The sequence below is a fragment of the Borostomias antarcticus genome (genome assembly GCF_949987555.1).
Source record: "Borostomias antarcticus genome assembly, chromosome: 19".
NCBI lineage: Eukaryota > Metazoa > Chordata > Actinopteri > Stomiiformes > Stomiidae > Borostomias > Borostomias antarcticus.
In genome coordinates, this window is record NC_140252.1 from 21,757,631 (window position 1) to 21,785,130 (window position 27,500).

Below are 27,500 nucleotides of genomic sequence, written 5' to 3' on the forward strand. Positions count from 1 at the left end.
CGGTTATAACTCATATCATCAATCAAAGCCTGAATGAAAGTGTATGTCCTCAAGAATGGAAGAAAGCAAAAATAACACCATTGCCTAAGAATCCAAGACAATCGTTTTCGGGGTCAAACAGTCGCCCAATAAGTTTATTGCCAGTGTTGAGTAAAATTATGGAGAGTGCAGTATATAAGCAGATTCAATCCTATTTTTCTTTGAACAATTTAACAGATTATCAACATGCATACAGAGAAGGGCACTCCACAGAGACCGCTCTGACTCAGATGACCGATGATTGGCTGAGAGAAATCGAACAGAAGAAACTAGTAGGAGCTGTCTTGCTTGACTTCACAGCAGCTTTTGATTTTATTGATTATTAATTATTATTTAAAAAACTAGGATGTTATGGTTTCTCTCAGTCAGGAATACTATGGTTAAAAAGTGATTTAACAAACAGGAAAGAACTTGTTTATTTCAATGGTAGTTACTCTGAGGTCAGAGAGGTCAGCTGTGGAGTACCACAAGGTAGCTGTTTGGGGCCTTTATTATATACAATCTTCACAAATGATCGACCACTGGTTCTAAATGAGGCCACCATATCAATGTATGCAGATGATTCTACCGTTTATTCATCAGCACCAACATTTTTTGAATTAAGCACATCCCTGGGCCAGGAATTACAATTAGTGATTGAATGGAAAAACAAGTTAGTTCTTAATATTTCAAAGACAAACAGTATCATTTTTGGCTCGACTCACTCTCTACATGATCAAACTTTCTATATGTGATGTACCTGTGAAACAAGTCCAAGAAACTAAACTGCTCTGTGTTATTTTAGATAGTAAATTATCATGGACAAAACAGATCAACGGGATGGTGGCCAAGATGGGAAGCAGTATTTCAGTTGTTAAAAGATGAGCAGCATTCATGTCCAACAGCTCAACTAAAGTAGTGATTCAGTTGTTAGTATTGTCAGCATTAGATTACTGTTCAGCTGTATGGTCTAATGCGACACTGGAAAACATAAGAAAGTTCCCTTTTTCAGTGGAAGTATCCGCAAATGATTAACAAATAGTTCCATTAAAAATACATTTATTTAAAGTATTGTCTTTCTTTTTGAAATATTGATGGATAAATGTGGCAACCGTAAAGGCATAAAGGCATTATGGAACGAGAAGCCGTGGGATGGCACGGACATCGCCATGGCTAGCGGGGTGTAACGGCACTCAGGAAGAATAGCCGTAGCTATGCTGCAGCTAATGGTGGATCCTAAATAAACAAACAAACAAAACCACACACACACACACACAACCACACACACAACCACACACACACACACACAACTACACACAACCACACACACACAACCACACACACACAACTACACACACAACAACCCCACACACAACAACCCCACACACACACACACAACCACACACAAAAACACACAACCACACACACAAACACACAACCACACACACACACAACCACACACACAACCACACACACACACACAGCCACACACACACACACACACAACCACACACACAACCACACACAAACACACACACAACCACACCCACACACGGTGCCGACTCATGAATATATACAGAGAAACGGTGTGTAACGAGAGACTCGCATCGCTAGTGGACGGGCGAATCACGCTAGCAAGTAATGACAAACGGTCTCCGCCCACCGTGCCGCTCTAATTAGCATATGGCACCACGGCAACGTGCTGATAGGTGTGAATACCAGTCAGGTCTGGAGACGGGCGTGGCCTCTCTGGAGAGGGGCGTGGCCTCAATGGCCTCCCTCAGGTAGGAGGCATGTTCATGAGCATCTCTAGAGACAGGATTCTGTCTCCCATGAACACCGGTAGGGGATATAAGAGATATCAATCTTATGCATCGAGCATGATGGGATATAGCGGGATGAGTTCTGTCCAATCACAGCACAGTACCTGGAGATTTCGCCCAACCACCTCCTCTCCTTTAGACTTGGCGCAGGCCAGCTGCTCCCGCAGCATCTCCTGCCGCATGTGGAGCGCCTGCAGCGCCTCCTGGATATCAAAGAAGTTCTCCTGAGGATTTACACAAGAGACGGAGATTACAGTTAAACTGAGCGACGAGGGTAGAGGGTAGGGCGATCTGAACGTGGTATTTAGGATGGAGGACTCTTTGTGAGGGGTGGGTCTTCCTGTGTGTGATCAGGTGCCTCTTCACACGAAGCAGAACTAGTCAAACCCCTCAGAACAGTCATCTGCTCCAGACACACATGGTTTCAATCACTCTTACGAGGGCTGAGAAGAATAGCGAAGAGAAGGAAGCCTTGTGTGAACGAGTGTGTCGGAAACACTAACTGTACCCCAGAGTTTTGGCTACACAAAGAGGCTTCCTTTCATGCCGTACTCAACTATTAATGAAGCCTCATGTGGAAAAGACAATCTAGCAAAAGTCCCAAACAGTCAACTTACCTCTGTTTTAATCCTCTTAGGAGACGGCTCGTCTCTGTCCCCACAGCGAGACCTACAGAGACCAGGGACCATCAGTCAGTCTGCCTAGCAACACCACAACCAGTCATATATGAGAAACATCAATATCACTACAGTACTTGCATAGTAATTACACAGTAATTACACTGCAACCTTTATCAACTGAGTGATGATCAAAGACACTTTTACTATAACGTAATTACTCAGTAACCACCCAGATGTAGCTACTGTGGTGATATAATACTAATATAATACTAAGGTAATATGAATATAGTGCTGTGTGTGTGTGGTGGGGGCGGGGCTCTCATAGCCCTGTGTGTGTGCTGGGGGCGGAGCCTCACTTGCTGGTGCGGTAGGTGTACTTGTAGGTGACCTCTCTGGAGATCTGGCGGGCCAATCCGAACAGCTCGTCTCGGCGTGTGAGCAGGGCCATGTCTCTCATGCACAGCTGCGCCGCCGCCTCGTTCACCGTCAGCTGGGGGGACGGCATCGCACGCCACACGCAACGGGGGAAATAAAAACACCTTTTATTAGGAAGCGCAGCGGATTCGCCGCCTCGGTCACACATGGCTATTTCTGAACCCAGGCGGTCTCTCTCTCCAACAAACAAAAAGGAGCTTATTTCAAATGAGTCTAATGGGGATGAATGACTATAGGGCATGATAATGGAGGGAAGCCATGTGCTGTGCTGGTCTGTGCTAGTCTGGTCTGTGCTGGGCTGGTCTGGTCTATGCTAGTCCGGTCCGGTCTGTGTTGGTCTGTGCTGGTCTGGTGTGTGCTGGGCTGTACTGGGCTGGTCTATATTAGTCCGGTCCGGTCTGTCTTGGTCTATGCTGGTCTGGTCTATGCTGGTCTATGCTGGTCTGTGCTGGTCTGGCCTGGTCTGTGCTGGTCTGTGCTGGTCTATGCTGGTCTGGTGTGTACTGGGCTGGTCTATGCTAGTCCGGTCTGTGCTGGTGTGTGCTGGTCTGGTGTGTGCTGGTCTATGCTAGTCCGGTCCAGTCTGTGTTGGTCTGTGCTGGTCTGGTGTGTGCTGGTCTGGTGTGTGCTGGTCTGGTGTGTGCTGGTCTGGTGTGTGCTGGTGTGTGCTGGTCTGGTCTATGCTGGTCTATGCTGGTCTGTGCTGGTCTGGTCTGTGCTGGTCTGGTCTGTGCTAGTCCGGTCCGGTCCGGTAGGGTCCTCCTACCTCGTGCAGCGTCAGGTGCTTCCCGTCTCTCCTCTTGGAGTCGAAGCGTCCGTAGATGGCGCTGTACTTGCGGATCTCGTCCTCGCGGCGCGGGTCGTCGTCGGCCATCTCGAAGATGTGGCTGATCATCTTGGCCAGCTTCTTGTTGCCCTTCAGCTGCTCGCGGACCTCTGCCGGGTCGGTCCTGTGCAGCCCGGGGGTCATGCGGTCCACGCACTCCAGCACCGACTGCACGGCGGCCGAGTCCAGCGCCTCCAGGCCGTCCCGGGGGGAGGAGGGCGAGCCCAGGTCCGAGGGGGACAGGCTCTGCTCGCTGTCGTTGCTGTGTCCCGACCACAGGCGCACCTCGCTGCCCCCCTGCAGGGGTGACCCGCCGGCCGCCCGGTCCCTCGCTGCCTCCGGCTTCCCCGGGTCCGAGCAGGCGGCCGCCACCATCTTGGGCACCTTGGCGCCGGCGCTGCCGCCGCGTTCCTGGGCACCGAGCAACGTGGGGGAGCCCTCGGGCAGCTTGTAGACGGGGATGCTGCAGACGGGCAGCGAGGTGATTGGCTGGTTGAACAGCGCTGGGTTGGTCACCCAGTCGCGGAGCGCCTTCTGCAGGCGGCGCACGTGCAGCGGCTTGCTGGCCATGCCCACCAGCGCCATGATCTCCAGGAACTCGTCCTCGCCCGCCTCGCACAGCTGCTGCACGTCGTCGCCGCCCTGCTGGATGAAGGCCTCGTAGTAGTAGAGCAGGTTGGCCCTCTGCAGGATGCGGTACAGCTGCAGCTCCCCCAGGGTCCGAGGCACCGCCGCCGCCATACCTGGGGGGGGCAGATGACACGGTGAGCCCACGGCCGGGGTTACGGACACAAGCGTTTTGTTTTCTACGCCTGACAGAGACGGGTAGAAAGTGTGAGGGAGGCCCGCGACTCTCAGAGTTTGCTTTTGTAAAGCTGAGGCCCAAGCGAGGGCTGCAAATAGAGGAGTGGCGGTTTGGAGTCCTGGGTTGTTGGGAGGGACACATGCCACAATCCTCCTCTGCACGGTGTGTAGGTGGGCTCGCTCAGAATAGGGCTAGACTCGCTTTAGCGGGAGGATCCTGAGCTTGGGTTCAACGAACACTATAGGGGAAATTAGTTAGGGACATAATTCACACTGAAAGAATGACTGCTGGAGTGGAGACTGCCTTTGGGAGAATAATATGTTAGTGTGACAGTGTAAAATAGACAATTTGGGGAAGGAATTGCATAATTTCTCAGATGTTTACAGACATCTACCCCACTTAAGCCTGTTGGAAAAACAAAGCATGCGTAGCAGTTGGCACCTCCAGCAAACTGGAAGACAAAGACAAGCTTATAGTTCATTGACCAAAACGGTAGCAGTAGTTAGGCTATTATAAACTCAGCCTAGATCGTCATCAGTGTTAGAGCACATGCAAATTAGTCAAAGGAAAATATAAAAAACCATCGAGAGTGTCCCTCTGCCCCTCTAGGCCAGAAGAGAGAGACACATGGCCTCACAGTGACTACTGCACAACAAATGACTATTAAAATGCTGTATAACAACGCTGGTAGTTACATACCTGGAGAACGGTGGTCCCCTTTGGCGTCCGTGTTCGAGGTGTGACAGTGAAGCTGCACTGAGAACAAAAGCCGTGGCTATAAATTGAGTCGGACACAAACTGTCTCAGAACAACCTGTCCAAAAATCGCTCTGCAAAATACGAGCAGAAACCCCAGATGAACAGAAACCCCAGATGGGTTAGGATAGACAAACCCCAGATGGGTTAGGATAGATACGAGCAGAAACCCAGATGGGTTAGGATAGATGCGGAGCGCAACTTTAAATCCACTTCTTCAACCCTTCTGGACTAAACGATTCAGTGTGAATGTGTTGGCCGCGAGTGAGTCGTCGAGTGGTTGCCTGCCTCTCCCTCCTGTCCCCACCTATTGAAATTGGGATATTCCGCGGTTGCTACAGTACTCACGCCTACGCGCCTGCGTGACGCAAATCCCTGCGTGGGCGGACAGGGGCGTGGGAGGCCGCTGCTGGAATACCAACCAGCAACCCGGTCAGCTGGGACCCGGCCGGGCGAGCACAGGAGCACACAAACAAGATTCAAGGCATTTCACATAGAAGTTTAAATGAGTTGTTTCAATTAGTAAGTGAATTATTTGTATACCGTGACATAGCCTATTTGTTTAGACTAGGGACATTATTTTCCAAGTCCTCCGTCTGGGATGATGGTAGGGGACTGTGAGTTGATGATTATAGTAGTCTTTGCATATGAAAAGAGGGTCTGTAAATGTCCTCCACCTCAGAGCAGGGAGAGGGGATATTGAGGTGGGATGAGGGATTCGGTCCCATGTGCTCAGAGCATGAAGCCCTCTGAGGACTGGCTACTCCCACGCTACCAGGCTCGGCCTCGCTTCCACCCTCAGACCGGGAGCCATCATGCTCTGCATTCTCTACAATAACCTCCTCATATCAAATGATCAAGATCTCCATGAACAGAGATTTGAATATATGCATGGGAAACAATTTAATGTCAGCATGTTTTCTGAAGAAGAAAATTGGAAGGGTTTAAAATGAAGCACATCCACTTTCTTTTGATAGCGTTCAAATAAGGCTCTCTCCACTCAACACAAGCTCATAATAACTAAATCTGCTTCAGTATCAATGAGCTATTTTAAGGAATTAGGGCAACCATCACGCATACACAGCCATGGGGAGATGAGCTGGGTTTTTCTTTTGGAAACAAATGATATAATCGACTCTCTACATAACTGTTTTCCTCACTTGCTCTCGTGAGGCTATTTAAAAAGACACACACGAGAGTCAGATGTTTATTTGAACAGCGACTATATGGAAAAGAGTCGATCATTTCATAAAAAACAAAGACGGATGAAGATAATTGTGAGAGTAAGAGGAGGGGCCGCTGGCTTTTCAGCTCAGCTTTAATGATGTGTTTTCCACAGGCAGAGGGAACAGGTAGGCTCAGTTTCCAGCACACCCACACCCTTTAATCCTGTCTGGCTGTGGTGTGTGTGTGTGTGTGTGTGTGTGTGTGTGTGTGTGTGTGTGCGTGTGTGTGGACCTGACCTCCCAGGAAAAAGCAGCGATTGGAGCCGCTCTCTCTCTGACCCATTCCTTCCCCACATAACCCCAACCCTCACCCCTTCCCTCCCTGGCTGAGGCTCATTAGAACAACCACCAACACCCAGAGGAAAGAGACAGAAGAAAACAGCGTGTTATAACAGGCAGGATGTCCACCCATAGCTAAAACATATCATATCTTGTTGTGTGTAGCCTACAGCCTTTTAAAGCTGCATTCTAGATATCTAAAGGCAAGGGTGCATGAATGTCTCTGCAACTTTTCTTCCCCTCCCCAACTACAAACACATTTCAATGACAAACCCACGCTTGAGCTCGTCAGCCCCTCACCCTGTCATAACACCCACGCAGCTCTGCCCCCCCCATCCCCCCAACCCACCAGCCCACCCCAACCCCCCAGCCAACCCACATTCACAGACTTAACTGCACCAAAGGGGGCTTTTTCTTCAAGTTCCTCTTTTTTTGTAGCCTTGCTGCATAATTCCTGCTCTCAAGCAGGTCGCTTGATTTCCCTTGATCCTGTCAGACTCGTCTGATCCTAATGGCACAAATCAAATAAAGTATCTCAACAGAAGAAATAATAACTAAAGAAATAATTAATAGTTGCATTAGTTCAATGTATTCATGACATAAACAGTGTTTGTTTTGTCATGTGCAGCATTGCGAGATATAGGTTTTAAAATACCATGTGGAAGTTTCTCTTATCAGAGATGGATACAGAATGTTCCAATACATTTGCACTCTGACCTGTCTTCCAGATGAGTTAGCGATTATACTTGTGAAAAACAAGCTGATTTGTGGGTGAGCGCAGTGCGAGAGCAGTAGCGCATTACTTTGTGCGTATCTGAGAAAGTGTGGGATGTCATGAGCAGCTTATGTCTGACTGAACATGTGTGTCCGTGCGTGGGAGGCAAGTGTGTGTGTGGGAGGAAGTGTGTGTGTGGGTGTTTTGGTGTGGGTGGGGGCTGTCTGACATGCAGAGATAGCAACTAGGCACTCTTGACAACACAAAATGTTAGAAATGTTACATTGTGAATGTATGGTTTGGGCCTACATACTAGGCGTCTGCTAAATGACTGTAATGTCAAATGTAATGTCGTATTCTATAATGGGAGTGACTATAGTACGCAGGTGAACAACCATGGGGCCCATAAGCCTGTAATTGATAGCACACACAGTGGGCCAGACCTGGACACGGAGGGAGGCTAGGGTTGCACAGCCCACGTGGGCTCCGTGGGACCCTCCCTCACAGGGCGACGACACGGGGATATCGCATCCGCCACGCCTGAGGGGGTTTTAGCCAGGTGGGCGGGGCCTGAGGGGGTTTTATCCAGGTGGGCGGGGCCTGAGGGGGTTTTATCCAGGTGGGCGGGGCCTGTGATCACCCTCTCCACCCACGGCCCAGGCCTGCTAATGTGTTTGATGTCGTCTTGCAGCAGGAGGAGGCGTGGCCCCCCTCACCACCACGCACCACACCAGACACATGGGAAACGGGCCGCCCTTCCTTCAGTGAAACCTCTGGGCTTTTTTCAGACATTTTCACTCAGCGGTGTCTGAGGGTGTCTGTAATCTGTTGAATTAATTAGACGAGCTCTTGGTAATACCAACAACCACAAGGCCCGAGCTTCCTGTCCGGCTAAAGTGAAAACCTTAAAGCACCATGCCTGGAATATAAGCTTATTCTGAATGAAGAAATATGCAAATATGGTGAAACAATACACAAGTTTAGGTAAAGTTGTTTTGCTCTTTGAAGTAAAGGCACCATTTTTGCATGATTATTGCTGTTAAGTTTTTGATCTCAACCCAGCAGGCATGAAAAACAACATCAGCTAGGATTAGCCCCCACTCACACGCCCACCTCTCCAACACAAGTCCCTGACTCAATTAGAAAAAGAAAAAAAAACTCAGCAACTTAGGTTTTCTTACGTTGTGTATTTCTCCAAAGAGCTACTGTATCGATCACTGCACAGATTGGAAGAATTTATAGTTGATGGATGTTTGAAGTGCCGAGTGGTTGAGAGGGAGCTGGGAGGGATGGAGGGGCTGGAGGTCCGGGCATTTTAGCCAGAAGCCGCCTGAGCCTGATCTGGGGTCTGATCCTGAGCCTGATCTGGGGCCTGATCCTGAGCCTGATCCTGAGCCTGATCTGGGGCCTGATCCTGATCCTGATCCTGAGCCTGATCTGGGGCCTGATCCTGATCCTGATCCTGATCTGGGGCCTGAGCCTGATCCTGAGCCTGATCCTAAGCCTGATCTGGGGCCTGATCCTGAGCCTAAGCCTGATCTGGGGCCTGATCCTGATCCTGATCTGGGGCCTGACCCCGAGCCGGGGCCAGGCCAGCAGGGGGCCGGTGGAGGCTGCAGAGCGGAGCTGGTCTCCCGCTGGGCTGAGCAGCCTGTGGGGGCTGTGGGCTGGGCTGAGGAGGCCCACGCTAGGCCAGGCCTGTGGGCGTCATGTATGGGCCGATTGATCACCGAGAAGACAAAGGGCTTCACTGTCTCTCCACACTGTCTCTCCACACTGTCTCTCCACACTGTCTCTCCACGCAGCTCCCTGCACCAAAGAGGACATCCTGGAGACGGCCATCTGCATTCACAGTCATATAGGTGGGAAAGGGAGTTTGTACTATTAACTGTTTTATACTTACATGTTCAGCAATGTTACACAGCTTTCTGATCATTTCACCAGTCTGGCTTTCAGAATGCAGTTAGGTTTATGGTGTGTTAACAGTTAGGTCTATGGTAGGTAGGTAACCCTATCAGCCTCCAGACCCCCTAACCCTATCAGCCTCCAGACCCCCTAACCCTATCAGCCTCCAGACACCCTAACCCTATCAGCCTCCAGACCCCCTAACCCTATCAGCCTCCAGACCCCCTAACCCTATCAGCCTCCAGACCCCCTAACCCTATCAGCCTCCAGACCCCCTAACCCTATCAGCCTCCAGACCCCCTAACCCTACCAGCCTCCAGACCCCCTAACCCTATCAGCCTCCAGACCCCCTAACCCTATCAGCCTCCAGACCCCCTAACCCTATCAGCCTCCAGACCCCCTAACCCTATCAGCCTCCAGACCCCCTAACCCTATCAGCCTCCAGACTCCCTAACCCTACCAGCCTCCCTAACCCTAACCCTATCAGCCTCCCTAACCCTAACCCTATCAGCCTCCAGACCCCCTAACCCCATCAGCCTCCCTAACCCTAACCCTATCAGCCTCCAGACCCCCTAACCCTACCAGCCTCCAGACCCCCTAACCCCATCAGCCGATAGGAAAAAGAGTAGCAACATGCATGTCTCTAAATACACAGACCAGTAACATATATGAAAACTTACTATAACATTAACATTAGAATCAAACAAATATCACCGTTGAATTGGCAAATAAATAATTTATTCCTTTGATGTCCTGACCAACAGCCCCCAGATCAGCAGCAGTCAAAGGCAGTGGTCTCTGGAACCAAGGCGTTGCAGCATTTAACAGTTCTGAGCGCATAGTGCAAACCAAAGACATATCAGCAGAGTAGGATAAATAATAAGTTGTCTTGACCACTTGAGATGTATATGTAGAGTATACTATGTTACGCTCTTGTAGAGAAAACATGTCAGTATTGTAGTGAGTGCAAAGAGAACATTAAATGAAAAATATCACATATCACAATAGAGAAAATCAATAAAGCTGAGTTCACCACCAATATCAGGCACTCTTTGCCAAGACCGTTTTTGTCTTTACATGATGGGACAGTCTAGTTTAGAGGAGCGCTATTACTATCCTCCCACACAATCCTATCAGCAGCAGGCACACCGTGACCTCAATAACACACGCACACTCGCACACACTCGCACACACACACACACAGAGGGTCTACAGACATGTCAGCGTAATACACTACTGCCACCGAGTGCCTAATCTTGGAATTACTACAAAACAGGTTTACATGTAATCCCACAGGCGTCAGTAGAGTGAGATTATCATTGTTTTCTATTCAAACTGGTTTATTGTACATTACATGGAATTCTGCATCAAGCTAATCTCAAAGGTCAGAAGGTTGACTGCTGCCGTACTGAGGAACAGAGAGATAAATAGAAACGTCGGTAGCAATCCCCCCCCCCCCAGTGTCACATGACACGGCTCGTTCAGCCATATTCTCTCAGACTACTGTGTGTCAAACACGCATCTGTCTCACACCAGGGTTCACCAGGCTCACATCTAACTAAAACATGGAATGCAAAAGGAAGAGGCACTTCTTTGTCATGGTTTCTTTCAAGTCTCATTTGACAATACTTTGTAAGTGAAGCGCTGAGAATGAATAAATTCATTCCACACTTCAGTCAAAGTGCGGTGAGGGAGACGAGTGCACCAGCTACGCTAGAGACAACTCTGTCCGCATAAAAGCCACTACATCAAAACGGGAGGTTGGGAGAGGTTCCTACAGTCGGCTGTGAGATGGAGGTGTTCTAGCGCAGGTCAGGGTTCTCCACAGGGTTCTCCTTGGTCTCCAGAGACAGAGCGGGTTCTGAGGGGACGGTGCTGAGGTGGGGCGGGCGATGGCGCCCGGTCTCCTCCTGGTCTGAGCGCCGGCGGTCAACAGGGTTGGCGTTGGAAGTGTCCAAGGCGTCCAGGGATTGGTATTCAGCCTCACAGTCATTTAGCACCTAAACACAGAGAGGATCATGGGTCGGCAGAGAGGATCATGGGTCGGCAGAGAGGATCATGGGTCGGCAGACGTCATGGGAAGGCGTTTATGGGATGACAGCAGAGGCATGCAGTGCTCTAGGGGTCAGGACATGGGCGTGACCACACAGGGACGGATATCACACAGACCCTCCATCAACCCAACGCAGGCACGCGCCTGGCAGCTCTGAGGTAACGCGCACACGCACACGTGCACACACACACACACACACACACACTCTCACCTTTCTGCTGTGTGACGGAAGGCATGGGATTAAAGGAAAGTTTCCAATATAAAAGAGTTAGTCGAAAATAAGCAAAAGGGATTTCAGTACAGACAGATAAACCAACAATGGACATGAAAACCATGGTTCAGTGAGCATATCTAGCGGTGTCTCTCCCTGGCCTGCTTCTCCCCGCCGTACCTGCAGCGGCTGACCCTCCGTGGGGGCCGGGCTCCTGCTCAGGGTGATCATCTCATGGACCTGGAACACGGCGAAGGCGATGGTGACCCAGGGGGCGCTAGAGAGCACCCAGGCAGGGCGGTTGGCGTCCTCCTGCTCCTCCTGGTGCTTGGTCTTCAGGGCGGGCAGGGCGCTGGGGTGGGCGCGGGCGCTCTGGCTCCGCACCAGGTCGATGGTGGCGATGGGCACGGGGCTGGAGGGCACGGGGATGTTCTCCGCCAGCATCTGGTCCTCTACGGGGCGCCAGGAGGGACATTATTATACATTACTGATCGCTGCTTATTCTTGGTAATAGAAAGTCTCTTTCACATCTCAGTGACAGGTGTGTAGGCGAAGTACGCATGATAAATGAACCAAAACACCCGCACACTGACAATAATAATTAACGGATTCCATTGTGCATGTGCAGTCAGTGTGAGGGTGTTTGTTTCCGTGCTTAGAATATAATCGCTTGTCCTTATCAGAGCGAACCAGTTCCTCATTCCAGTCCTGGGTTCTCAGCTAGACGTTTAAAGGTTCCCCAATTGGCTATTTACTATCTGTCATCTAACAGTATCACTATCATCCTCCTCTACTGACCCCATCTTATGCTTATGCTTGGTAAAAGGGAAAAAACATCACAAATGGAGGCTTGGAGGCTGCGATGACCTCTCACCTTTCAGTACATAACATACACTACAAATACACAGATGTACAGCTAGCGATGACCTCTCACCTTTCTCCTCAGTGTTTATGAGACACTGGATGAAGGAGAAGACGAGGAGGACGACGAGCGACGTCATCCCAACACCCCGGAACGTCTCTGCCGCTCCTGAGAAGACACCACCAACACTATGACCAACACTATGACCAACACTATGACCAACACTATGACCAACACTGACCAACACCATGACCAACACTGACCAACACTCTGACCAACACTCTGACCAACACTATGACCAACACTATGACCAACACTGACCAACACCATGACCAACACTCTGACCAACACTCTGACCAACACTGACCAACACTCTGACCAACACCATGACCAACACTGACCAACACTATGACCAACACTGACCAACACCATGACCAACACTCTGACCAACACCAGGATTCCTGTGTATCATTTCACTGGGTATGGTGCTCCCATACCGAAGTAGTTGACGAGGACCCCGCCCGCCATGGCGCCGCAGCCCCTGCCCAGTCCGAGGTGGAGACCCTGTAGGATGCCCTGGGCCGAGGTGCGCAGGGGAGGAGGCACCGCCGCGCTCAGATACGAGATGCAGGCCGCCCACACAGAGGCATGGGTCACGCCTGCACAACAGAAACACACACAAACACACACACAGCCAAACACATAATGCTTAGTTCAGAGTGATAAAGGATTGATGCTGAAGGACCTATCAATGCAGATGTTATAAACACCAGGCTCAGTCCTGGTAATGCTGCTGTAACCCTGCTGTAACCGTGCTGTAACCGTGCTGTAACCGTGCTGTAACCGTGCTGTAACCGTGCTGTAACCGTGCTGTAACCGTGCTGTAACCGTGCTGTAACCGTGCTGTAACTGTGCTGTAACCGTGCTGTAACCGTGCTGTAACCGTGCTGTAACTGTGCTGTAACCGTGCTGTAACTGTGCTGTAACACTGAAACACACATTCAGAGCCCGAGGCCCTGAACTTTCTGTAGGTGACATCATCGATCCTACTGAATGTGGGTTGGGCAAAACATTCTTACGTAGGAAAAAAACCCTCTACTGTAGTTCTGTTCAAGACTGCTTTTATAGGCCGTCACTCATGTCTGTCAAAAAGATTTACATCAGTAAAGATGGTTGCCTACTGCAGCAGGTGTGCTCTATGGAGGTAGTGTGCAGCAGGTGTGCTCTATGGAGGTCGTGTGCAGCAGGTGTGCTCTATGGAGGTAGTGTGCAGCAGGTGTGCTCTATGGAGGTAGTGTGCAGCAGGTGTGCTCTATGGAGGTCGTGTGCAGCAGGTGTGCTCTATGGAGGTAGTGTGCAGCAGGTGTGCTCTATGGAGGTAGTGTGCAGCAGGTGTGCTCTATGGAGGTAGTGTGCAGCAGGTGTGCTCTATGGAGGTTGTGTGCCCAAGGAGTCTCTCCGTCGGGGGGAGTGGAGTGTTTGCAGTCCTGCCACCACCGCTGGATAGACACACCCCTGAACACTGAGACACGTTCACACCCCTGAACACTGAGACACGATCACACCCCTGAACACTGAGACACGGTCACACCCCTGAACACTGAGACACGGTCACACCCCTGAACACTGAGACACGGTCACACCCCTGAACACTGAGACACGGTCACACCCCTGAACACTGAGACACGGTCACACCCCTGAACACTGAGACACGGTCACACCCCTGAACACTGAGACACGGTCACACCCCTGAACACTGAGACACGGTCACACCCCTGAACACTGAGACACGGTCACACCCCTGAACACTGAGAACACGCCGCCCGTATTATCAGCGCTTCACTTTCCTTTGAGTGATTCTCTGTATCTCTGATTATCTGTAAATAATGATTTAACATTACAGCACTAAAGGTGTGGCTGCAATTAGCACTGCGTGACCCTGCGTGTCCACTGTGTTTCCTGTTCTGTTTGTGTCGGGTTGCCAAGGAAATGGGCTGTTTGATCAGCCCTTGCTAAAGCAAACAGGGAGTTCCTGTCCTCAGAAGCACTCTGCGACTAAGAGCAGGCTACGGAACACACACACACACACACACACACACACACACACACACACACACACACACACACACACACACACACACACACACACACACACACACACACACACACACACACACACACACACACACACACACACACACACACACACACAACCAAGGCAGTAGTGTGTGTGTGTGTGTGTGTGTGAGTGTGACGGTTCCCCGGCGGTTCCTTACCCTGAAGCACCTCCATGGGCAGAACGATCCATGCGTTCTCCAGGTAGGAGATGTACAGGTAGCGCGCCGTGTTGCACGCCAGGCCGATGTACAGCACCCTGCGATGGGACAGGGAGGGAAGGAAGGAACGATCAGCAACTCAAATATAACACTGGCCTGGACATGCAGGCTTAATCCTGCTCCCTAACCCATTACTAACACTGGCCTGGACATGCAGGCTTAACCCTGCTCCCTAACCCATTACCAACACTGGCCTGGACATCCATCCATCCCTCCATCATCATCTGCTTATCCAGGGTCGGGTCGCGGAGGCAGCAGCTCCAGCAGGGGGCCCCAGACATCCCTTTCCCTAGCAGCATCAACCAGCTCTGCCTGGGGAATCTTTAGCTGCTCACAGGCCAGTGCGGAGATGTAGGCTCCTCCCAGCCGGACACGCCTGGAACACCTCCCTAGGGAGGCGCCCAGGAGGCATCCTCACTAGATGGCCGAACCACCTCAACTGGCTCCTTTCGATGCAAAGGAGCAGCGGCTCTACTCCGAGTCTCTCCCGGATGACTGAACGGTGACCCCAGCCACCCCCCGGTGTATCCGTGATCTTGTACTTTCGGTCATGACCCATCCTTCATGACCCATCCTTCATGACCCATCCTTCATGACCCATCCTTCATGACCCATTCTTCATGACCATAGGTGACGGTGGGGACGAAGATAGACCGGTAGATCGAGAGCTTTGCCTTTTGGCTCAGCTCTCTTTTCGTCATTCTCCGGCCAAACTCCCTCTCCATGGTTCCCTCACTCGTGAACAAGACCCCCAGATACTTGAACTCCTTCACTTGGGGTAAGGACTCATTTCCTACTCGGAGAGGACAAACCACTGGTTTCCTGCTGAGGACCATGGCCTCAGACTTAGAAGTGCTGATTCTCATCCCAGCCGCTTCACACTCAGTTGCGAACCTATCCAGAGAGTGCTGGAGGTCGCAGGCTGATGATGCCATCAGGACCACATCATCTGCAAACAACAGCGACGTGATCCCCAGCTCACCAAACTGCAAACCCACCTCCCAACGACTACGTCTCGATATCCTGTCCATGAAAATCACAAACAGGATTGGTGACAAAGCGCAGCCCTGGCGGAGGCCAACCCCCACCGGAAAGGAAGATGACTTACTGCCGAGGACACGGACACAGCTCTCGCTCTGGGTGAACAGGGATTGGATGGCCCTAAGTAGGGACCCCCTCACCCCATACTCCCGCATAACCCTCCACAAGACCTCTCGAGGGACCCGGTCATAAGCCTTCTCCAAGTCCACAAAACACATGTAGGGCAAACTCCCAAGCCCCCTCCAAGATCCTTGCGAGAGTGAAGAGCTGGTCGGTAGTTCCACGACCAGGACGAAATCTGCATTGTTCCTCTTCGATCTGAGGTTCGACTATCGGCCGGACGCTCCTTTCGCGCACCTTGGAGTATACTTTCCCTGGCAGGCTGAGTAATGTGATGCCTCTATAATTGGCACACACCCTCTGGTCCCCTTTTTTGAATATTGGGACCACCACCCCAGTCTGCCACTCCTTTGGCACTGACCCAGACTTCCACGCAATGTTAAAGAGGCGTGTCAACGAAGACAGCCCCTCAACACCCAGCGCCTTCAGCATTTCTGGACGGATCTCATCAGTCCCTGGGGCTTTTCCACTGTGGAGTTGTTTGACTACCTCAGTGACACTGGCCTGGACATGCAGGCTTAAAGGACTATGCTCGTTTTTGACAACCTGGACCTTATTTACGACATATTATAAGAAGTTTGACTCACCCAGATCACTTTTGTGTTGTTCGGAGGCATGTAGAAGAAATATAAAATCCAGCGCGAGCCAGTATATCCATGTAATGGCGGCGCACGGGGCATAGGGAATGCAGTTTCTCAAAATCCATTTTCGGCCGCTAAACGGTTGTTTTCATCAATCACATAGCATGAATCGGCATGAATCGACAGTTGATATTCCTCTACGCCAGCCATTGTTGTTTTGGTGCCATATAAGGGGTCTTGATCCTCTGTAACATGCTCTTTATAAGCCGCTCCCCCACTTGCTCCAGCACGCATGCGCACAGGCCAGCGCGCAGACTTGCTGGAGCAAGTGGGGGAGCGGCTTATAAAGAGCATGTTACAGAGGATCAAGACCCCTTATATGGCACCAAAACAACAATGGCTGGCGTAGAGGAATATCAACTGTCGATTCATGCTATGTGATTGATGAAAACAACCGTTTAGCGGCCGAAAATGGATTTTGAGAAACTGCATTCCCTATGCCCCGTGCGCCGCCATTACATGGATATACTGGCTCGCGCTGGATTTTATATTTCTTCTACATGCCTCCGAACAACACAAAAGTGATCTGGGTGAGTCAAACTTCTTATAATATGTCGTAAATAAGGTCCAGGTTGTCAAAAACGAGCATAGTCCTTTAACCCTGCTCCCTAACCCATTAATAACACTGGCCTGGACATGCAGGCTTAACCCTGCTCCCTAACATTACTAACACTGGCCTGGACATGCAGGTTTAACCCTGCTCCCTAACATTACTAACACTGGCCTGGACATGCATGTTTAATCCTGCTCTGCTCTGCAGCACCTAGCCAAGCCTGATGTGTTTATTCACTCTGCTGGTAAAGAGTCTACGGGAGCCAGGCTGGTGTTTCACCTGTAGCTGCGCTGGATTGGTTAAAGGGTTAAACTTCCTCCTCAGTATAAACCCCGCCCACCCATCCAACTGCTAGCGTGTCGGTGACGTAGCCGGCTAAGGCGCTGTTCATGAGAGTGAGAGCTGGTCACATGTGCTCCTGACGAGCCAGAGGACCCGTGATGGAACCCAGCGCAGCGAGGGAGGGAGGAAGTGAGACTGACGAGCAACGCAGTGACACCTGTGACAGAATGCAGCCTGTGGCAGGCGGATAACCTCGCTTTCTATTGAAGTTACCTTGTTCTGAAATAAGCACCTGTCATTACCAGAGCCAACATGAAAGACAAGGAGGAGGTGTGAGTGAGCAACGTAGGCTGCTCAGGATTAGAGTATCTGTAGTTGGTGTTATCACCTATCGTAACCACAGTGAGACAACAGTTCAAGGTCCAAAGGAAAGCAGGCTAGAGCGCGCTGCGTCTGATGCCCATTGGACTGTTAGGGTAAAGCAATACCAGACGCTTAAAACAGGGATGGAGGCTGTAATACCTGCTGAACCGGAGCCAGGCCCAGGTGAATGGGCATTTGTTGTGAAAATACTAATCTGTAGCTTTAGAAAGTGCTTCAGCGATAGTAGGTGGGGCAGCAGACTGACGATGGGACTGACGTGGGTCACACAAAGCGGGCTGAGGCCCTCCTTCCTCCTGAAACATAACACCCCCCTATCAAATGCCACCACTCAGTGCAAAGTCTGTGTGACTGTGCTCCCTGGCACCAGAGGCCTCCTGGTCAATGAAATCATTGTTTCCCTGTGAGGTGAGGCACATTCGGTGAGCTGGAAAAAAATGGCTTGGTTAAAAAAAAGAGATAGAAAATGTGTCCTCTTACCTGATGTGGCCGACTAACTCGATGAACTTGTGGCTGGAGAAGTAGGCGGCCAGCTCGGACACGTGGCTGAGCACGGAGCAGACCCCGAACAGCGTGGTGCTCCCGCCCAGGTCCTCCAGGTGCCAGTACAGGAAGGTGAAGACGAAGCCGTAGCCGAAGCCCATGAACCAGGCCACGAACAGCACCGTGCCGTACTGGACGCTGCACAGCATCCGCAGCAGGCTGCCGTACTCAAAGTCCCGGGGCAGGGTGGTGTCCAGGGACACGGGGGTGCCCTCCGAGCCCCCCTCCGGGGATGAGGACGGGCCGCTCCTGGCCGGCTGCGGGCCCTGCACCTCCTCCACCTCCAGCTCCTGCCTGTAGTCCCCGTAGTCGAAGTGGAACTGCGTGGCCACCACCAGGGCCACGCCCATCAGGACTCCGAACACGATGAAGGCGATGCGGTAGTTCTTGTACTCGGGCAGCACGCAGCCCAGGCCGCTGATGGGGACGAAGATGCGTGTTTTGTCGATCCAGATGCCCACCAGGAGCATGGCCACCCCCCAGCCCAGCGAGCCCCACATCCTCTGGAGGCCGTAGCGGTCGCGGTGCTTCCCCAGCAACTGCAGCGTGACCGTGTCCACGATGGTGACGGCGGGCGCACTGAAGAACTCGCCCACGATGATGACCAGCAGGATGAGGAGGAAGATGGTCTCCACCTGCAGCTCGTTGTACATGATGATGTACTCTTTGGGTTTTTGGGTGGTGGTAGTGGTTTTGATGGTGGTTGTGGGCGTGGTCTTGGTGGGGATAGTTGTGTTTGTGGTTGGGGTGGTAGTGGTGTTGTTGGTAGATAGGTCAGTGATATTGGCTTGCTCATAAGGGTCCAGGGTGGCGGTGCCATTGGCCTGCTCATAAGGGTCCAGGGTGGCGTTGGTATCCGTGTTTCGTTCATACCTGCGGAGGACACCACGGCCGGAATCATAGTAACTGAAAATTGAATCCCCCAAGGTGAAGTAATCAGCCACGCTGCGGTGGCGCCTCTGGCCATGCGTCTCGTTGAGCGGGAGGGAGTCGTTGGTGGGAACGGGCGCCAGCGTGGTGGTGGTGGTGGCGGGCAACGGCGGCATGGCGGTTGTGAGGCTGCCCTTCTCCATACACGTCATGTGAGCTGGTTTAACGAAGCCGATGCCACAGTTGAACACCAACCAGCACAGCACAGAGAACAGCAGGACCGGCTTGCCGCTCTTGAAGCGGTCGGCTATCACCCCCCAGAAGGGCGCGCTGCAGAACTCGATGAAGTAGCGTATCCCGACCAGCAGCCCGCTGCGGCTGGCCGACATCCCCAGCTGCTTGTAGTAGACGGCTAGCAGGGGGTGCAGAGAGCCGTAGGCCGCGTAGAAGAACAGATAGAAGACTTTGGAGACCAGGAGCCGCCTGTTGATTCTGAGCCAGAGCCGCTCACAGCAGCCGATTGCCACGTCCGCGACCTGAGAGATCTCCGCAGCGACCTCCGACATCTCGGTGGCGGGTGTTTGTGGCGTGGACGGCGCCGCGTGGGGTTCCAGGGACAGCGTGTTGAAGGGCTCGGCCACCACATACCACCTCTTCTGCTCCTCCTCGTCATCCGACAGGATGGCTACTTTGTCATCCGCTGCCATTTCTGGAACACAGTGATGATATTATTTTGAGAGGCCATTTTGTCTATTAGCTAGTGATATTCAAAGAATACAAAATATTGATTCTTTTGGTAAAAACACAATCCCAGACTCAAATCATTTTCCAACATTTAAGAATAAATAGTACAAATCATCATTATTGTTCTCATGAACATTTTCTTATGTGGCCAGTTTCCCACAACTCGGGGAAACAACATACAGTAGCTCCATAGTTAGGTTAATATGGATTTGCAATGAAGATGAGGCGACTGTGATCACTTTCACTGTTATATGCGGAAGTAGACGTCAAGCGGCATTTCCATGGAGAATTTCAGAACAAAAGGACATGGTGCAAAATGATGCGCAACGTGGACTATTTATTCATTCACATTGCTATTTACGTAACTTTGTTTCAACAGTCTACTCGGTAGGCTAATAATAAAGCTGCGGAAATGATTACTGATTATTATGTTACAATAAAACCATATAACGATAGCAAATACGACCTTGAGAGATTGTAGGCTATGGGGGGCGGGAGGGACACAAGGGCATCAATTAATCTCAATTGTACTTTACGGTAGTTACCTGTTCAAGTCAATTCACCCCACATCAAACTACGAAGCCGCTTCGGTGTCAGTTCCCTGCATTCTGGAACGACACTCAGACAAAAAACACAAATTAATTAAAACAATAAAATAATAGTGCCGTTGTTGAGAAATATCCTTTTTGATTCATGTAAAGATTCGAGCCTAAACAGCCCCGAATGCACAGAGGCCGGACATTCATCCGGAGTCTTTATTGTTATCTTGGCGAACTCGATATCTCCACCTGTGCTCTGGGAGGGGCGGGGGAGGATGCTGATAGGCTGGGCTGGGGAGGATGCTGATAGGCTGGGCTGGGGAGGATGCTGATAGGCTGGGCTGGGGAGGATGCTGATAGGCTGGGCTGGGGAGGATGCTGATAGGCTGGGCTGGGGAGGATGCTGATAGGCTGGGCTGGGGAGGATGCTGATAGGCTGGGCTGGGGAGGATGCTGATAGGCTGGGCTGGGGAGGATGCTGATAGGCTGCGCTGGGCGCCGTGACGTGTCGTCTGTCTGTCAGTTTAAAGTGGAAGATCTCAATTGGCTACTGTGTGCGTCAGAGGTGACCAATGCGAAACAGGCGACGTTTTTCAGAAAAAAAGAACTGCTGATTAGTTGTGGTAATTAATTATGCAGATCCATAAATGGTCACTATGGCTCAGTAACAGACAAAGGCCACTGACTCTTCACTCTAGGCTAGAAATGTAGGCTTATGGAGACTTTAGCTGAAGCGGGTAAGTCGGTGACGGGCTGATGTTTAATGTATTATCATTAGTCTCTGGTACAGTATGCCAGACAAGCAGAGAGTGAAGCTTGAACAGATATTAACAAACTGGAGAGATTATTTATCACTCTCTTGTGTGAAGATGTAAACATGTAAACAAGGCACTTCTCAGTCTCATTTTATTCTTTTTCACACTGTATTGTTTAACTTATCACATATTACATTATTATTATTATTAATAATAATAATAATAATAATAATAATAATAATAATAATAATAAATATATTATACACTGCCATCCTTCCTGGGTTACCCTCACTGATCAGTGATGGTGTTGGATAGCATGGTGAGGGAAAGGGTAAGTCGGGTTTTTAAAATATTTATACATAATAAATTATGGTACTGTACAGTTACTGGTATGGTAATTATGGTACTGTACAGATTGTTAGACAGTGACGGTCATTATAATCATATTCAGACTCAAAATACAAAGATGGGATGATAATATATTCTCCAAAACTTTCAGTCAGTTTCTGGAAAGCGTCTTCTGCGGGGATCAGTTTTCGGACTCGTCGGACATGTCTCCCCGCTGGGTCCAGTGTTTACCACTCTTCTTCTTCTTCCTCTTCTTCTCCGCCATCACCATGGTAGCCAGCACTGTTGTCACCACAGTGACGGTGATGATGAGCACGGTGACGGTCTCGGCGACGCAGAGCTCGGTGTCCACGTCCGTCAGGCGGTATCCCTGGAGCTCGGGCGGCGCGCTGCAGCTCAGGTTGTAGTAGTCGTCCAGGAAGAGCCTCTGGACGCTGCGCAGCTTCATGAACACCCTCTGCAGGTCGCAGTCGCAGTGCCAGGGGTTCCCCTCCAGCAGGATGTGGGTGCTGTAGGTCTGGATGCTCAGGAAGGTCTTGAAGTAAATGGTGCTCAGGCGGTTGTGGGCCAGGTTGAGCAGCGCCAGGTTGGTGAGGGGCTTGAAGACGGCCTCATCCGTCCGACTGACCCGGTTCCCCTGCAGGTTGAGCACCTCCAGGGAGCGCAGCATGGAGAAGACCCCGCTGGTCAGGGAGCCCACGCGGTTGCCCTCCAGGTGGAGCTGGCGCAGGCTGCTCATGGAGCTGAACGCGCGCATCTGGATGGAGTGGATGGCGTTGCCCGTCAGGTTGAGCCTCTGCAGGCTGTCCAGGTGCGCAAAGCTCTTGTGGTCCAAGCTCTTCAGCCGGTTGTCAGAGAGCTGCAGTTCCCTCAGTGAGCTCAGGCCCAGGGAGAAGCTCTCGCCCAGGGTGGAGATGTGGTTCCTGCTCAGGTCCAGCTTCTGGAGGAACTCTAGCAGGGAGAAGCCGCCGCCGGCCACCGCGCTAATGTGATTGTCCTGCAGGAGCAGCACCCGGAGTCTACGGATCATACCCAACGACTTTTCTGGGATAAAGGACAGCTGGTTGTCAGAAAGATCCAAGATCTCAGTTGGAGGAGGTATGTTGGTGGGCAGCTGGGTGAACAGGGCTTTGGCGCAGAAGGTGAACTTCAGTTCTGCACGACAGCGACAACCCTTCTCACATAGATTGCTGTGAGACTTGGCATGCACCTCCGTCAACAGAAGAAGAAGAAGAAGAAGAGGAAGAGGAATGTTCTGCATTATGACTCCTTGGTTTGTCTGGGGGAAAAAAGAGATTTCAAATGAATGGAATCTTAACTCACAAGTAAAGCTATGAACTGCATGGTCTCACACATAAAGTAAAGATATGATCAAGTACATACTAACTATATGCCGTTGTAGATAGTTCTGTTATGCACCGCAACATGACACGTTGAACAGGGACTGATCACATACTGTATACTGCAGTTTTTTAATCCAAAATGTGTATCTGATGAGGGTGAATTGAGTCCTTACCTTTGTGAAACGTGCAACAGGATATCTCTCTCTCTCTCCCTCCCCCTCTCTCTCTCTCTCCTCGGCCTGGGCCATCAGTAGCCAGTGTGCTGCAGGTGGAAACTGCAGTGAGAGGAGAGGGCCGTGGAGAAGGTGAGACGTGCCTATTGTTCACGGTCTGTGCTGTTGACAGGTGAACAGCAAGAGCTGCTATACTGTACATAAAGAGAGAGAGAGAGAGGGAGGAAGGGGAAGAGAGAGAAGGTGAGGAGAGGGAGAACTTGTCAATTATTTACAATCAGTTTAGAATAGGGGGCAAGGAGAGGCAGTTTTAAGAGATTGCCTGTCTTTAAACTGGGGCAATGTCTGAATGAGTAGACACCTTTTGTCACGACTTGTGCATTCGTAAGGGATGACGTCATGGAGACCATGATATTGTTTTGTTTTGGATAAGGAGAAAACTCACAACAGACATTGCATAATGCTTTTATTTCTATCGTAGAAATAGAACGATACATTTGAGTCACCCCCCCTACCAAGTTGTTGTTTTATTCTTTGCAGAAAAGGGACAGAATGTTGCCCAATGTAACCGAGTCTCTATCATCTGCAGGCTTCCTGCTGTGACTGCTGTGACCCAGGAGAGCAGAGGTCATAGGGTCATATCTTATGGGGATGGTATGGGACTTAGTAGTTGATGAAACAACCCGTTAACCCCAGAGAGAAAGATTAAAGTAATACCATACAAATCCCCAACCTAAATTCACAATGCTTTCTTCCGGTTCCTTCCATCAACTTCCATTAATTGAAATCTCTGCTAATTGGGGAATTTCTTGACCACTTGGTCAGAGATGGAAGCCAGTTGAAGGCTCATTTCCATAAGCTGCTGGTGGATAGGAGATAGAGTATTATGTGTCTGTGTTGCTGGATTGCCCTGGCTGGGCTCAGTTTCCCCCCGGCCCCCGGCCCTGACCTGAATAATGCTCTGGATGCTGGAGGCGTTCAGGACAGGTGCTGGATATCAGTATGACCGGCATCAACACACATAGTGTTCACAATACAGAACATTCGTACAATCAAACAGAATACTCTGTTATGAACAATACCAATAAATACCTAAATAAACATGAATCTCATTGATACTATGATGCAAGCACTTCCTCCAGTAGTATAACATATTGTATATAGTAGCATCATATGCAGCACATGACTCCAAAATCTCTTACCGAAAGCAAATCAAACGTATCTTTCTGCAGACTTAGTTCAGTAATACAGTCTGTAAACACTGAGCTGCAGTGGATGTGACATTAAAACATGTAATAGATGATGGGAACAGAATGTGGGATGAAAGATGAACCGACCTGTTCCTGGTCGCTCTGCTGGATATCCGGTGATATTGGGTGTTTTCTCCGAGGTCTGCAGGGAGCCCACAGCCAGAGGGACCTCCCACTGAGCCAGCCGGTCCTAGTAGAAACACACTGAGCCAGTCGGGTCCTAGTGAGCACACTGAGCCAGTCGGGTCCTAAACACACTGAGCCAGCCGGGTCCTAGTAGAAACACACTGAGCCAGCCGGGTCCTAGTGAGCACACTGAGCCAGCCGGGTCCTAGTGAGCACACTGAGCCAGCCGGGTCCTAGTGAGCACACTGAGCCAGCCGGGTCCTAGTGAGCACACTGAGCCAGCCGGGTCCTAGTGGAAACACACTGAGCCAGTCGGGTCCTAGTGAGCACACTGAGCCAGCCGGGTCCTAGTGGAAACACACTGAGCCAGCCGGGTCCTAGTGGAAACACACTGAGCCAGCCGGGTCCTAGTGAGCACACTGAGCCAGCCGGGTCCTAGTGGAAACACACTGAGCCAGTCGGGTCCTAGTGGAAACACACTGAGCCAGTCGGGTCCTAGTAGAAACACACTGAGCCAGTCGGGTCCTAGTGGAAACACACTGAGCCAGTCGGGTCCTAGTAGAAACACACTGAGCCAGCTACCTGCCACGCCTGTCTTGTTCCTGCATGCATGTCAGACCGCCCCTCGGCACGGGGGATTAGGCAGCCGGCCTCGGCTGTAAATCAATCTAACCTACATAGAACCTATATCTCCTGAGGCGGAGGGGCCTGATGAGCCCATAATCCCACTCCGGATTACAGGGTGATTCAAGATTCAAGATTCCAGATTCACTATGGTGACTCGGTGTTGTTCTCTGTTTGTATTGTTTTTTAATTGTTCTGCGTGTTTTTGGAATCCTGTAATGGACTTATCCGGTATGATAGAACCAAACTTATCCACATTCAGGACAATCTGCCGGTCTCACAGACTTCTGTGCCAGTTCTACCACCCACATCTCGCTTTAGAGACAGCACCTACCTCCAAGCCATATGATATTTAAATATAGTTGAACTCTTTCATAAGCCTACAGACTGCCCTGTCTGCAATACAGAATGTCCCCCTGTACTAGGGACTGTCTGCACTCTGGCTTGGGCCTCCTGCAACAAGCACTTTATGGACTGATTATACTTGAAAATGTAACTGTATTATGTGTTGTTTTTTGTTTTGTATTGATGTCTGTTTGTGGTATATAGTTGTCTGTATATGGTATATGTGAACACACCAAAAACATTCCTATCAACTGTATTGTTGAAATGGCTAAATAAACTTGAATCTTGAATCTTGAGTTACGTAATCAATAAATAAATAACAATGAATGAATGAATGAATGAATGAATGAATGAATGAATGAATGAATGAATGAAGGAAGGAAGGAAGGAAGGAAGGAAGGAAGGAAGGAAGGAAGGAAGGAAGGAAGGAAGGAAGGAAGGAATAAAGGAATGAATGAATGAGCTATTGTGTACCCAGGCATGAGACTCTGGGTATGACAGATGAGTCCCTCGGGTTATCTGCCGGGTTTTGAGGACCACAGCAGACCCCTGCATGGTCCCTGGATAGCAGGTAGAGCAGCTCAGACCCCCACATGGTACCTGGATAGCAGATAGAGCAGCTCAGACCCCCACATGGTACCTGGATAGCAGACAGAGCAGCTCAGAGCCCTGCATGGTCATATCATATATATATATGTGGATAGTAGGCAGGAAACTACCTGGTTGGCACGGAGGTACCAGGTAGCCTATGTCTAGTTGAGTTGATTAGTGAGGCGTGGCCGGAGACAGAAGTGCTGTTGTTCTTTCTCCTGCAGAACCTAATCCATGTTAACGCTTGTGATCCAGGGAGCATTAAACTGGTAGTTGCACTATTGACCAGCAGAGGGGGCAAGTCACTCATTTGGTGTTTTGAAACCACAGCCTTATGGCTATGTGCATGAAATAATCCATTACACACCTGTTTCCATTTGTAGGGAGAGAGGGGAGGAGGAAGGACGGATACACACACACACACACACACACACACACACACACACACACACACACACACACACACACACACACACACACACACACACACACACAACCAGACAAACAGCCAGAGACCGAGATAATAAACAGCAGCCAATACTCGATCAGAGCAAATCGTCCTACAGCACTTTCTCTCAATAGAATTGAAGCGATTGTACACGAACATGTGTGAGGTCATCTACGTTTAAGGCAATGTGTTGTAGGGTGTGAAGACAGGGACTTTATTGCACCAGAGGCAAAGCTCTCGAAGTTGTCCAACATGCCAACATTCGTATCCGCGTAGCCCACGGCTCCTATAAAAGAAATAAACTGGTTTACAGCTGGCCCATTCAGATTCATGAAAATACATAAATGTTTTTCACGCTTCATCTTAACTTTGCCTTGAGAATGATTAGAATGATATATTATTAGGCCTATTATTATTGTTAATAATAATAATAATAATAATAATATAAATAATAATAACAACGACAACGACAACAATAATAATAATAATAGTAATACAAATCAAACATTAGCTACCTTAACCACCTGTTTTTTTCCCGCTTATTTATTTCCCGCTAGTTGCTGCCCACGTGGTCATTGTTAAATAAATTACCAGCCGTGCCAATTAAGTGTGCGCGTTAAACAACTAACTATCGGCTATAACAACTAACCCTGTAGTTATACCCGCTTTCTTAAAAAATGTCAAGCCAGGTTTGGAAGAGGATGAAAGTGTGGACCAGGCTTTGTACAGAGACAGAAAGGAGGATTGTCGTGAGACATGCTGGGAATGAAGAGGAGTAACGGCCTCAGCCTCAGACCTCGTGAGGGTCCTGCTAGCCTGCATGCTAACGTGAGCAGCTCGGATTCCCTTTTACAGATAATATGAGAACATTTGAGAGCACCATGTGATATGGGGTTGTAATCAGTGTCTTCCCT

General features: G+C 50.2%; 3 protein-coding genes across 3 annotated transcripts in view; all 3 read right to left on the reverse strand.

The window, feature by feature from the left end:
* Positions 1-5,425, reverse strand: part of nab1a (NGFI-A binding protein 1a (EGR1 binding protein 1)) — an 8,833-nt gene extending 3,408 nt beyond the window's left edge. Inside the window, exons 1-5 of the mRNA XM_084453361.1 lie at positions 5,227-5,425; positions 3,663-4,465; positions 2,818-2,951; positions 2,459-2,510; positions 1,946-2,065 (exon numbers count right to left, since the gene is read on the reverse strand). Of these exons, the coding sequence (XP_084309487.1) occupies positions 1,946-2,065; positions 2,459-2,510; positions 2,818-2,951; positions 3,663-4,463 (1,107 nt within the window). The 5' untranslated portion in view covers positions 4,464-4,465; positions 5,227-5,425. The remainder of the gene's footprint in view (positions 1-1,945; positions 2,066-2,458; positions 2,511-2,817; positions 2,952-3,662; positions 4,466-5,226) is intronic.
* A 4,738-nt stretch (positions 5,426-10,163) lies between these two features.
* On the reverse strand, positions 10,164-20,796 carry mfsd6a (major facilitator superfamily domain containing 6a). Its single transcript, XM_084453271.1, has 7 exons — positions 20,590-20,796; positions 18,368-20,009; positions 14,810-14,907; positions 13,031-13,192; positions 12,606-12,701; positions 11,852-12,123; positions 10,164-11,407 (listed from the first exon to the last, which is right to left on the reverse strand). Exons 2-7 carry the CDS (start codon positions 20,005-20,007, stop codon positions 11,210-11,212), a joined length of 2,466 nt encoding a protein of 821 aa, XP_084309397.1. The 5' UTR covers positions 20,008-20,009; positions 20,590-20,796; the 3' UTR covers positions 10,164-11,209.
* Positions 20,797-21,867: 1,071 nt separating this feature from the next.
* Positions 21,868-22,947, reverse strand: LOC311322086 (uncharacterized protein; the record flags this gene model as incomplete). The annotated part of the gene is made up of 1 exon (XM_084454096.1): positions 21,868-22,947. The coding sequence occupies one exon, from the start codon at positions 22,945-22,947 to the stop codon at positions 21,868-21,870; it is 1,080 nt and encodes a 359-aa protein (XP_084310222.1).
* Between the last annotated feature and the right edge of the window lie 4,553 nt (positions 22,948-27,500).

Bases quoted from the DNA above. Each gene is read 5' to 3' on its own strand.
- mfsd6a (XM_084453271.1), bottom strand. From the start codon at position 20,007: ATGGCAGCGGATGACAAAGTAGCCATCCTGTCGGATGACGAGGAGGAG. The intron at 14,908-18,367 runs GTAAGAGGACAC...GTCCCATCGCAG, and splicing joins GAGTTAGTCGGCCACATCAG to GGTGCTGTACATCGGCCTGG. The intron at 13,193-14,809 runs GTAAGGAACCGC...TCTGTTGTGCAG, and splicing joins GCCCATGGAGGTGCTTCAGG to GCGTGACCCATGCCTCTGTG.